The sequence below is a fragment of the Lichenostomus cassidix genome, chromosome 5 (genome assembly GCF_008360975.1).
Source record: "Lichenostomus cassidix isolate B80296 chromosome 5, HeHo_3.0, whole genome shotgun sequence".
Lineage (NCBI taxonomy): Eukaryota > Metazoa > Chordata > Aves > Passeriformes > Meliphagidae > Lichenostomus > Lichenostomus cassidix.
In genome coordinates, this window is record NC_139486.1 from 35,602,615 (window position 1) to 35,615,805 (window position 13,191).

Sequence of the window (13,191 nt, forward strand, 5' to 3'; positions counted from 1 at the left end):
ATAAGAACTTTTTGATTCCCAACACCTAAATTACATTTAAAATAAGTATCTCTGCAAGGCCATCCCAGCCATTTTAATTGTTGTATCTTTAAAATAATGTGAAATTTATGAAACTATTTAAGAATCTGACCTTGACCAAAGACAGGAGGTTTTTAAAACTCAGCAAGAAGCTTCATTTAAAACTTCTTGTTTGCCAGGCTGTTAAAACAGAACTAAGGGTTGGACACAAGGGTGAACAGTTTAACGATTAGGGATTGCCTTACATTCCTTCTAATCATGACAAAAATGCATAGGAATATATTGCAGGCAAGCTTCAGACCTTTCATTATAATAATCATATTTTATAATTAGCTGTCATCCAGCCTTTTTCCTGTGATGTTAAATGCTGCAGGACTTTTAAAATGTACTATTGCTTGCTGAGGGTCAGCATTCAATAGGAATGGTTACTGTTCATTGCTAACGTAAGTTCATGCCTTCAGAGGTAGAGATTTCTAGTGTTTAATGTGTAAGGCTGTGCAACATATCAGGAATCTGCAGATTTGTCACATTAACTTCTTAAAAATACTTAACATAGTTTCCAAAGACTATTCAAGTACCTCAAGCTTTCACAGTGAAAAATATCACATGCCTAACTTAAAGGCACTTCAGCATCACGCTGGTAAATTCTTTCACAGCTATTACTTCAAACTAGAAGTGCATTTAAAACATAAAATAAAAGCCAGAATTACCTGTGCTGGTACCAGTCTTTCTGACCTGGAGGAATAGAACAGCATGCAAGCTGTATTTATAAACTTATTAAAAATAAGAAGTTATTTTTAATATGAAATTTATAAATTTGACATTAAGCAATAAAGTTCAATATGCAAATTCCAAAACTAAAGAGGACAGCTGGGCAGCCATGAGTGGTGTGAGAAAACCAAGTAAAGTGACCAAAATTGCCTATCTCCTACTGACAGTGGTTCCAGCAGTGCCATGTATGGCTCAACAACCTAAACACAGGGACCCCAGGGCTGACATTCACAGATCCTAGTGAGGATGCTCTGCAGGGCTCAGACAGTTGCTCCCTTTCCCTTTTTGAATACAGAGCAATATGGTGTCTTCCAAACATCTCCCATCAAAGCAAGGGTTAAACAGGAAAAAGTTCAAGAGTACTTGCTCTGTAAAGTCATCAATTCTTTTACATATGAAAGTACAGCTGTATCCATACAATTGTTATTTGTCAACACTAACACAGAAATCAAGATTCAGTGGAAGGGATAACTCCAATGAACCAGCTACTCAGCAGCAACCCCTAGATGCCAGAGACAGAAAGGTGGGTTGTTACTCTCCCACGCCAGCTTTTTCACCAACATCTTTAGTCTTCCAGTTGGAATTAAAAAATTCAAGTAAACTTGCAGGCAATATGCAACAGTAGCTTTAGATGCCTTAAGGTCAAAAAAGACTGACCACCAAAAACATGGAAGTGACAGAAAAAACCAAATTATCTGAGATATGCACAACTGTTGCATCTTCTAGAACAACAGGTAGCTATCACCTGTTAATATTCTGTTTAACACATCCTTTTGGTCAGAACCACCATGAATTTGCAAATGTTTGGTTTGTTTAGTTCTCTGAGGTAGAAGGAAATGACCTAATTTTTCTGATATAAATTTCACAGGCCAGTTACTCCAAAGTGCATTTGTATGAATGAAAACTACTTATCCAGAGGGACACTCAAAAAGGCTTTTCAGACAAAAGGAGCCCTAGTGTCAAATATTTTAGTCATTATACCATAGAACAGCTGAATATTTTCAGTGAGGTAGTGTCTGGAGCAAGATAGCAAGTTTGAAAATGTGTATGTCAATGAACTTCATTTGTTGCAATTATAATGTATAAAATTGTATATAAATAAATTACAGCACTGATAAGCACAACTGCAATGGCTGCTAGAATATTCAACTTCTGAATAGTTTTAAATACAATCTCTTCATCTAAGGCCCCTATTGCATGTATCTGGCACAGTTTTTCTCTAAGAGGAAGGATTTGCTACTGAAACTCAGTATTTACTTTTCAGTTTGCTAGGACAGTGGAAAAGAATTTGTCTTGGAAAATCGACTTCTGCACAGACTTCCAGCAAAATGGGGCAACTCTAGTTGAACATTTATAAAAGCTACAAGGTATTATGCCTCCACACCACTGAAGTTAGGAGAGCAACATCATTTAAGTTCCCAATGGTATAGCAAAAGTCTGCAAGTCACTCTTCTGAACACAAGTTTAACATCCTTTTCATACCTTCGCTGACAGACGGACCTGCCTGTCCCTTGGCTCTTCTAACTTCAACATTAGTGGATTCAAAGCAGTTTACACAGAAGAGCATTACAGGAAAGTCAGTAGCCATTGCATGGCCCTATCTTTGAATGTCAGGTTAACACCTCAAGTGTGGTTAGATTTCCACCACAGAGAAGAACTATCTGTCATTACACCTACACACACTAAGATGACTGAGGAAATATGATCAGCAGCTGGCTACATGCAACACAGCCTCACCAACTGTAAGAAAAACAGACTGTTAAACAAAACAAAAAATAGTGTTATTGACTGAAAGGAACAGTATGCATCCATGATTATCGCCACCTCCAGCTTTATGAGCACAGCACTGGAGAGAACCAACTGTGGATCACATCTACTTTCCTGAATTTTAAAGCAACATAAAGGAACATTACAGGAATTTTGCCAATACTTTCCACCAAGCATCTTCTCTACCGAAAGGAAGACAATCCATAGATGTATCAGATTTGCTCAAAATCCAACAGAACACTTAAGGACTTCAACAATGAGGATCAGCTGTGGACACAGCACAAGAAGAGCTTCCAGAACCATGCCAATGTAAAAAACCTTTCAATAACATTAAATATGTTGGCAGTACAGCATCCTCCAAGGAATGAGCAGCTACTGGGGTCCCTGTCCAACACTAACAGAGTGAAGCCTGAAGGCAGGATGAAATCCTATTTGCAACATGACTTTCAAAGTGCTTCCACATGCTCCGCAATATCTAAAAAAGGATAAATCTGTGGTAGCACTCTACAAACACCCAAGCTCTGAGCAAAATATAAATGCCCAAAGGCAAGAAGTTAAACACTAAACCAATTTAAAAGATCTCTTTTTTTAACTGTAGAAACCAAGAGTAAAAATTCCCTTACATGTATGCAGTAGTCTCCTCTTTCTCTGTCTTTAAAAACAAGAATATTAGAATCTTACCTAAATAAAATATCAAGCATTAGAAAAAAACAAAGCCCACAGCTTGGCTGCTACTACATTGGTTTCATGTATCAGAAAATCTTACAGACAGCTGCAGCAAAATATCTTACTTTGTCCTGCTCCACTGAGGAGCATCAGGAAGAAAAGTCACCCCATCAGACATTCAAGGACATAGGAGACTGCATATTTATCCTGGAATGTATGAATTTCCAAAAAATACCCAGGACCGGCATAACAGGATACTCTCCTTCAATAGCACAAAGTTCTATTCTTTCTGTGGGCAAAATGCAGTACCACCCACTGAAGCGATGACTCTACATCTGGTTTATCTCGTTCCCTCACAATGGCATACTTCCTGTCTCTATCTACTGAACACCAGTCAACACCCACTCTACATCTCAAGCCGTATAAAAATTTCCACTTTGTTCATCTCAAGGCCCTGTATTTTGGACAATAAATTCTAATCAAATAAGATAAAACACCTCTAATATCAAATTGCTCTGAATTTAAGTTTTCACTTAGTTGCAAATTCTTTAAATATTAACAGCCTACTATTCTCACCAAATCAAGAAATGTACCTTATATTTACATTAAGAGTGTTTTTTTCCAAAGAACAAATTAAATTAACTCAGTGAATTCCAATTAAAAGCAGACTAGTAAGTGCACATAAGTCCCATTATGATGACAGGATGCAAAGATTCATCCATTTCTACGCCTTTTCAGCACAGAATAGGCCAAAACCTTTTTTGACTTTGGGTACATGTGCCCAGAATAGATGAATGCTTCATTTAAATACAGGAAGCATTTGTCATTAGAAGTGCAAGTCCTGAATGAGAGTTTAAAAAAAGTCAGTCTTTTAACAGTGAGAAGTGGTTCACACTCTTTGTGCTCAGTAAAGGACTGAAAAAGTTGGACTAAAGCTAAATGCCTAGAAATTGAGTACTTAGCTTCTCAACCTAATGCCTACGTTATGAAAAAATAACTATCCTCCAACTTACAACTCTGCTCTTTCCTAGAACAGTGTTAAACCTTAATCTAACTTTGAGCTTTCACAGAGCAGTTACTTTCAAAGTTTTGGCAAAACACCATCTCTGTTTAGTATTGAATTACAGTTCCTTCCTCTTAGCAGAAAAATAACTCAAGACAAAGACAAATAAGCAAGTAACCATGACCTAGAAATGTATACACTTGGGTATATGTAAAAGCACACATAAACAACTCTAGTAGGGTACAGCACGGCATTAACCTTGGGTTAAAGTTATCTCAAACTTACTATGTATCTACACCAATCCACAACTTCACAAAAATATGAAACAGTCACTTTAAAGAATTCCACCTAGTAACATCACATGTTTAACTATCAGACAGAACTACTTTAAGCATAATACAGATAAAATCTAATGAAAGGTCCTTAGGTGTCTGAACCATAGACTGTGTTCCTTGTACATAGACATTTAACCCATTCGGTTTCCCCAGGTGTCATCTGTTTCCAATCTATTGTAGATCCACCTTGAGGAAGAAAAGGAAGCATGTGCAACATGCCACCCTAAATTTTATATCAATTTTTATTGTGGTATTTATTAAGTACTAATATTAAATACTATTCTGAAATATTAAAGTATATTTTCTTAAATAAAGAGGAAGGAGAATTGGACACAAAAAAGAAAATATGTATTTATAATACTCTGATAACCTGGAATGAGTTATCAGAATTTAAAAAAGATAATTTCAGTTTCATATACATTAATAGTCTGTAATATACACACACAAAATCATAGCACAGAGGCATTCTCAGAAGTTAGCAAGTGCTTCTAACCTCATGCACTGGTCAAAATCCTAGGTGTTACTTGACAATACTTTCAATTATCAAGAGGGAGGAAAGATTGCTTTCCAAGCACAGCCCACCGCTTACCTTAAAAGTCAAACCACAGCTACACTTTTAACAGAGAGAACTGAGTACCTTTTCATGCAATCCAAGATGTCTATCATTTCTGATCTTCCAGAAAAATTAAGACAAATATTGTATTACTCCTCTATGTAGCTGCATGATTTATTTCAACTAGATAATAATGTAGGCTATCTCAGACTGATTTTCAAAGGCATTTGTTACATGAGTCATCTGCTTTTAAGAAAAAAGCCATATCCTTTGCAATGAGAGCTGACTACAAAATAGGTCAGTGTGTAATGAAGCATGTCGCTGGCTTACGCTTGCCAAAAAAAACCCCAAATAGTAATTCATGGCAAGAGTACCTCATGGATATCCAAAAGAAAGGCAGAAACTCTTACCTTGACAGGAAAGCTACACTTGCCAGTACGAACGCCTTCTTCATCAGTCTGCCACTGATGAGGTCTGCTGGCCTCTGGGACATAGACATCTTTCTTTCTCCTAAAGCTTTGCCGTAATTTGTTCATTTCTCAGATTTTCACGTCCTAGAAGAAGAAAAAAGGAATACTGCCAATAGGAACCAAACACACATTTAGCCACTTTGGGTCAACCACTATCATGACAAATGACCCTGTGGAAAACCTGAGCTTTTGCAAAGATGAATGGAAGGACCCATGAAAGGAAAATATTTTGGACACAGATTCAGAGAAAGATGGATATTCACTTCAAAATGGAAGACATAAATTCACAGTACTTGTTCAACATCTTTCCACAGCAACTGAAGCATTAGACCCAGGAATAACTATTACTAGGAGCATAAGGTTACCTAAAATAGCTGATGGAGAAGCTCTGAAGAGTGATGCGTGTGAAATCCTGCCTCCCCAAATTTAAACACCCACCTAAAGCAACCAAGCAGGACACCAATAGCAAAAGCTTCCAAGGCACTCATGCAAGACAAGGATTCATAGCTCTAAAACTGGTCCTAAAATCAGGAGCTCATGCTGTTCTTTAAGTACAAGAGATAGGTTCATGCTTTTAACTGAGGGGAACAGTCCAGCCCTTGCTTACTCCACTGGTAAGAATTCTTATGTTTAAATGAGAAATGCACTTCTTCAAAAGGGGAAGACAGTTCTGCAAATATGCTTTTGATGTCTAGAATACAAAACTTTGTATATACTGTTCTTTTATGTATCAATATCTATATACAATCCAATCTACAATTTAGACATGCTCATCTTTATTAAATTCATACTACAATTAGCCAAGAAGCTATCAGAGAAATGATTGCTAATAGAAAAACTCGATATTCAGCTAAAGAAGTAAAATCATATGGGATATGAAGTGGGGAATACTGAAGACATATTGAAAGTCTTCTTCAGATTTGGTCATCTTTCCTGAAAAAGAAGCCTTCCTACAACCACGACATCTCATTTTGATAGAAAAAAAAAAGATGCTGCAGTATACAAGCAACAAAATCTAATTGGATTATATATGTTTATTTCCCATTAGACTGAATAAACTAAAGAATATAGATATTTATGGGTGTCAATAGCTGGCCTTTGAATGAAAGCTGCTTTAGAAGCAGTTGGAACAACATTTTAAACCTTGAAAAGAACTAGTATCTTCCAGTCAAAACTTTTTGACATAGGTGAAAAAAAATTAACACATTTGTGCTTGTGGTATCTGACATTTAAGAAGTTTAAAGTCAAAATGCAACTATTTCAAAGCTGAACAAAAGTCAGAAATTAAAAACATTATAGAAAATCACTGCCCACCACTTATTAAGTACATTAAGTTCTTTTGTATCTCATGGTGCACTGTAGCCATTCCAAATAACAGAAAGGTGCAAGGTTTGTTACTGACTTGCTAAAACTTCCTTCAGCAAAACTGTTACTTTCTTCCTAGAGCAGCAGATAATTAAACAAGTCAGTTGCCACTGTATCTTAGGTGCATGATACTGGCTCATTTCTCTAGAATCTTCCATCTGTCCACAATCTATTAAAAATATTGTAAGAGAAGTAATAATTTAAAGATATACCAATGGATAAAGAAAACACCACTTTCTCACCAGGACTGGGAAATTTAAGTGTGGTGATGTTAAACGCAAATAAGCACAATACTCATATGCACAAGCTCAGTGGCATTTGAATTCCATAATATTCCTGGGTCTTGTAGCATTCTGGGGCATTCTTTCAGCATATGGGATAATTCCTGAAGTTTTTCTACATTAGAAAATAGCCACACCAAACACCATTTTGCAGCAAATACCATGCTCAAAGTTTCTCAATGAGCATTTGAAAGCATCAAGGTGTGACACTCCAAGCAACCCAAACCCAAAGGCAATTTAAGTGACAGTCTGATATGCACAGCAAAGGCTATAGGCAACCATCCCCAGTGCATACCTGGAGCAGCCACGAGGTCAAACAGTTTAAGTGCAGGGATGGGAAGCTGCTGAAGGATTCTCAGTCACAGTTATCTAGTTATAAAGAAGTGTTAACTTCATTCCATTGCAGCTACAAAATGCTTGACGTAACTAGTAACATAAAATGTTTTCTTGAATTTAGTTGCACAAATTTAGAGATTAGAACACATGTGCAAAATAAAAAACACGCACATTTCTTACCACTCAATAAGCTGAAGCAGCTCTGTTCTGCTTTCAGCTGAGACAGAGTTAATTTTCTTCCCAGTAGCTGATACAGTGCTGTGTTTTTGATTTAGGCTGAGAAAGATGTTGATAACACATTGGTTTAGTTGTTGTGAAGGAGTGTTTACACTAAGTCAAGGTATTTTCTGCTTCTCACCCCACCCTACCATTGAGGTGACTGGGGGTTACAAAAAGTTGTGAGGGGACACAGTGGGGACAGCTGACACCAGGTGACCACAGTAAAGCTGGGGGAAGGAGGAAGGAAGGAAGGCAGTACATTCAGAATGACAGTGTTTGTCTTCCCAAGTAACTGCTGTGTGTGATGAAGCCCTGCATTCCTGGGGATGGTTGAACACCCTCCCACCTTCCATGGGAAGCAGTAAATGAATACCTTGCTTTGCTTGCCTGGGTGGCTTTTGTTTTACCTATTAAAATGTCTTTATCTCAACCCAAGAAGTTTTCACTTTTGCTCTTCTGATTCTCTCCCATATCCCACCAGGAAGAGCGAGCAAGCAGCTGGATGGGGCTTAGATACCATCTGGGGTTAAGCCATGACACTCCTAGTCTATAAACATGGCTTATTTTACAATCTATAAGCTATTTTACAATCTCAGAATGTGCATAGACAATTCTCAAAGTTTTAAGAGGAGTTGCAAGGTTTCTATTCTCCGTCATGGCTCAGAGAGGCACTACAGCAATATTAGGTATTATTTGGTTTTACAAACTGCAGACAGAGGATTCTACACATCAGTCTAGAGGAATCAGAATTTAAAGAGGGGCCACTCAATCACCTTGGGCAGTGAGTGAGGGCAGGACAGGTACTGCAGCAAATCTCTATATGGCACCTCAGCTCATAAGGACAGACACCCACTCTTGTCCCCGCTGCAGACTGGCAGTGCCACAGCACAATGAGCAAAACCACTGTTCCAGCTGCTCCAGTGAAAAGTGCAGCAATCTGGTCAGCACATGGCTTACAGCCCAGCTGCCGACCTTACACTCCAGTGAGGGACAAATGGGCATAGATACTCCACTCTGCCAAAAGGGGCAATAGACTCTTAAGCTGATACAATTAGATCCAGTAAGGCTCATGTGTCAGTTTTGGAGTTCTCAAGGTAATGCTGAATCTCAAAAGCTTCAGTGCATAGCAAAGCAAGGACTGAGGACAGCACACAACCACTGCACCACTTGTGAAAAACCGCAGTCTAATTGCCTTATCATAACATTTGCTTATGTGAGCATTCTGTTGGACTTCTCCCTTCTGGGCATTTACTGCTGCCCATGAGACTGGCGCCTTATCAGACATTCATTCTGACCAGGAATCTCAATCCACAAGGGAGGATAAGAATAAGAGTTCCTCAACTACATTTTGTATGAGAAACTGAAGTGGCATTTTGCCTGAAGTATTTCCTCTTCACTGAAAACCAAACCCATTTTCCTACACGTTCTAATTCTGAGGTCATGTTGGCAACAAAGAGTTTTAAAATAGCTTATTCTATCTGATAGAAATGCTGACAAATAGCAAAATTAATTTCTGGTCAGGCAACAAGCAAGCTCTCTCCAATGGCCACATTTGGGTTTTCTGAAATGTCAGACTTATGAGTAGGCTGCAAAACAGTATGTCCTATAAATACCTAATTTACTGTAACATGCATGTCAGGCCAACATAACTAGAGCTGTCATCTGATGGGAAAGTGTTAAATAGAACAATTCACACAGGCTGAATATTTGAGGATTCAGGAGAGAAGCACATGAATTGCTAGAACTAAGTGCTGAAATTTTTACCAATTTTGTCTGGAACTCAAAATCTCTGCCCAGCAGCTCTAAAGAGAGATGAGTGAGCATTTTCTACTTGAATTCTTTGCAGAGCACTTCACATTTCCATGCAAGGCCCTGATGCCTGCCAACAGAACAGACACCAGCCTAGGCTGCCACAAGCTATCAGGGTATTTTCTACTAAACTGACATCATTGGTACTGTAAAAGTTTGATACTACGTTTTGGGATTATGTAAGATGAAAGTTATCAGTCTCCAATATTTTTTTATTTAGCAACTTATTTTTGTCCTGTAATTAGAAGTATTTTAAAATCACCCAGGAAGAGACAAACGGAAACACCAAAACCTCTATTTCCTTTCCACTTTTACAAATTCAACTTGGGCCCAGAGAAAGAGAACAATGGAGACTTTGAAGATAAATCTAGTGAAAAGCCAAGATAGGGAACTCAAAATCTAATTAAATCACAAAACATAACATTACATCAGAGACAAACTGCCAACAAAGCTGAAAGCACTGAGCCTTCTGGAGAAATGAGGAAACAGAGCCACTTTGGGTCCCAGTACACTTCAAGGTTATCTTACTGCAGACAACTGAGTATCTTAGTGGTCATGCCCCCTGGAGAAAAAAAACACAAGCAAAACAAACCCCAACAAAACAAAATAAAACCACCCACACAACATGGAAGTCTCCACCACTTCTGTATCTCAAGAGATTACAACTTTAGACCATTTTATAAAGCACCTACTCACAAAAGGTATCAAAAAGACCAATGAACTTTTCAATTTATGTTGCCATTAATTTTTCTGCAAATTTATGTATTTTGGAGACAGAGCCCCAAAGGCAATTTAAGGAGACCTTGAGTACCATTATTCGTCTGACCACCAGAAAAACTAACACTTACACCTCTATCAGTCCACTGACAGCTTAGCAGCAGAGTTGTCAGAAACAACAGAGACAGAAACAACACTGTCACAGATAAAAGTGCATGTTGAAGCACTCTTGGCTTCACTGCCTTGTGCATCATCAGGTTATGGCTGCAGAGCAAATTACTGCAAGCTAAACCACCATGTTAATTCATGTCTTGTTAGCTGCTCTGCTGTACAAGTGTGTTCACTTTTACCCTTCAGTGAACACAAGCCAGCAATTTACCCTTCAGTGAGAAATGGGTAAGCTTTTATATTAACTGATATTAGATCAGGAGGAAGCTGCTGATGATGCAAATTTGGAGCTTAGCTCTGCAAGAGTTTACCCATGTAACCATACCTTTAGATAAGCAGTTCGTTTACACTGTACATAGATGTTTCTTGCAGAGCAGTTGCTGCTGCAGGGCAATCTGAACTACAGAATCTGCAGAGCAGAAGGACAATATGGATAGCTGGGTACCTGAACTGCATGCATAAATTTTAAGTGGTTAGATTTTAAGCTAGGGTGTACTGCATATTTCACACTAAGCAACCACTTACAGTTCCAACACTGAAGACAAAGAAACAGCACAAACACATTTTTTATCTTTCTTCTGAACTCTAGCCTTCACAAAGGTTATTTAATCTGCATTCAATTATCTGTTATCTTTTCTGTTTGCAATGGAAAAGGATAAAAATGAGTATTAAGGGTTTTCAGCCAGTTTTTAAATACCATTCAGAGGGTTTGGGATTACTTTCTGTTTTCTTTCAGAATTTAATACTGTTTCCTATTTACTTTAGCAATTTAGAAAAAAGAAAGTCATGGGTCAAATAAGGGCAAAGTACTCTCTGCAGCCTGCAAATATACAGAGTACCCAGGGGCAGGAGGGAACACCCCCCACACACACCCCACCCCACCCTGCGTTCCATCCTCCTGATTTGTAGTGCAAAGTCCTCCCACAAGCCTGAACCACCAGGAGTACTACTGACACATGAACAAAATTCCTAGAAGTATGCACTTCAAACAGCAGGGAAAAACAGTTTTAAGAACAATGTGTTATAGGGATCATTCTAAAATTTACAAACCTCTATGTAAAACTAATTCCATTAAGTTGATACTATCAGATTAAGTAATTTAAAAGGAAAAAAGTCTCATTCACATCTGTATTGCCTGCTGGCCACACACTGGTGAGGTCTCAGCGGCTGCACAGCCATTTGCTCCCTAAGTGCTCTTCCCAAGTGAAATACACCTAATTTTGCTGAAGGGCCGAGCCAAAAAGAGCCTGAAACCCAGAGCAAAAACCTCATCCATCTCTAATATGCTTTTCTCGCATTTCTTGACATCAAAGCTTTCTGAATCAGGATGCATTTTTCCTGCCAAAGCTACCTGATATTTCACATCTAAGAGGAAATGCAAATAATCTTAATCTCGTCGAAAAAAATGTGTTTACCTAACCTACTTACTAAGAAAACACTCCAGAAACATTCCTCCACATGGCTGTGATGATCTGTATCCTTTGAAAACTCAGTGGCTCTGAATTCTTGTGCAAGTACAACCTGGTATTTGCAGGTTGTACTTGCACAAGTCACACCTGTACACAGTCTAATTTTCAACAGCTATCTTTTGAGCATTATGAAAACCTGAATTTTGTTATGAAATCCACAATAGTCTGCACCAGGACATGTGAACAGCCCACACTTCCATATTGCAGAAGAGTATTCCACACTGCTTTTTTCAATAAAATATGGTTCACTGCTGGCACTTCAACGTCATTGTAAATCTTGGCTATGACCAGGACACGAGGACATCAGCAAGGAAATATGCTTGTTTCAAGTAATTTTCTTGGGATAAGATTTGGGTTTGGCAGGCTCACCTGCAGTACAAACACAAATAGAAGCAGTTCAAAACATTTAGATCTCTTTTGCTCTCTAATGTGCAATTTGAGTCCCTACATCTAAGATGACAATGTAAGACCATTTAATTTATAAAAAAAGAGGCAAGCTAGGAAAGTAAGTTGATTGCTGCCAAGGTAAATAGTCTGTCCCTGTCTATTATGAAGCTGCCAGGATGGAGTTTTACTTCTCTGAAAAATCCTTATTAAGCATTGCTGCTAAGCAAACGCCCTCCCCTCCTCTCCCACTTACACAGTACAAAAACATGTAATGTCCTATCTCTCCAAGCCTACTGTAAAGGTTAGCCAAAACTTGCTGCAATTGCCCTGCAACAGCTTTTCTGCAATTATTCACCAGCACAAGAACACAGAGTACCCTTATCTTCTAAGGAAGAAAAGGTCACCCCATGTGTCAGATTCTGAATGCAGAACTTTGAGCCTTTTTGTAAGTTTAGATCCCATAAAATCTAATTAAATCCAGCACTGTCACACTGAAGCAAATGAAGGCATGTAACCGTATGAGCATGCTCACTAAAACGTTAACAGCCCTGTTTCGCAATACAGGCTGACTAACCGTATTATTCACCGCATGGCTTTCCAGCCCATTCACCCTTTCATTACCCAATTAACAGCTAGTAATACAATACTACAAGTAAGCATTCTAAGACATCAAAATATGCATAAAGGTGAAGAATTTCTTCCTTTGTTCAGCCAGCAAATACATTTTGTTGTTGTTGTTATTATTATTATTTAGGGTTCTAATTAAGGGAATTTCCTTGTTGAAGATACAGTATTGGACACATAATTAAAAGTCTATTGAAACAAGCCCACAAGCTGTAGAAAACTCACCTTTCAGC

General features: G+C 38.2%; 1 protein-coding gene across 13 annotated transcripts in view; it reads right to left on the reverse strand.

The window, feature by feature from the left end:
• NUMB (NUMB endocytic adaptor protein) overlaps positions 1 to 13,191 on the reverse strand; it is a 92,277-nt gene that overhangs the window by 28,771 nt on the left and 50,315 nt on the right. For 12 of the 13 annotated variants that reach the window (XM_085062270.1, XM_085062267.1, XM_085062266.1 and 9 more), the window contains one exon: positions 5,524 to 5,667. In XM_085062270.1, coding sequence (XP_084918396.1) covers positions 5,524 to 5,649 — 126 coding nt within the window. In that variant the 5' untranslated portion in view covers positions 5,650 to 5,667. Of the gene's footprint in view, positions 1 to 5,523; positions 5,668 to 11,906; positions 11,926 to 13,191 lie in introns of those variants that run through there. The other variant, XM_085062262.1, reaches the window with a different exon arrangement.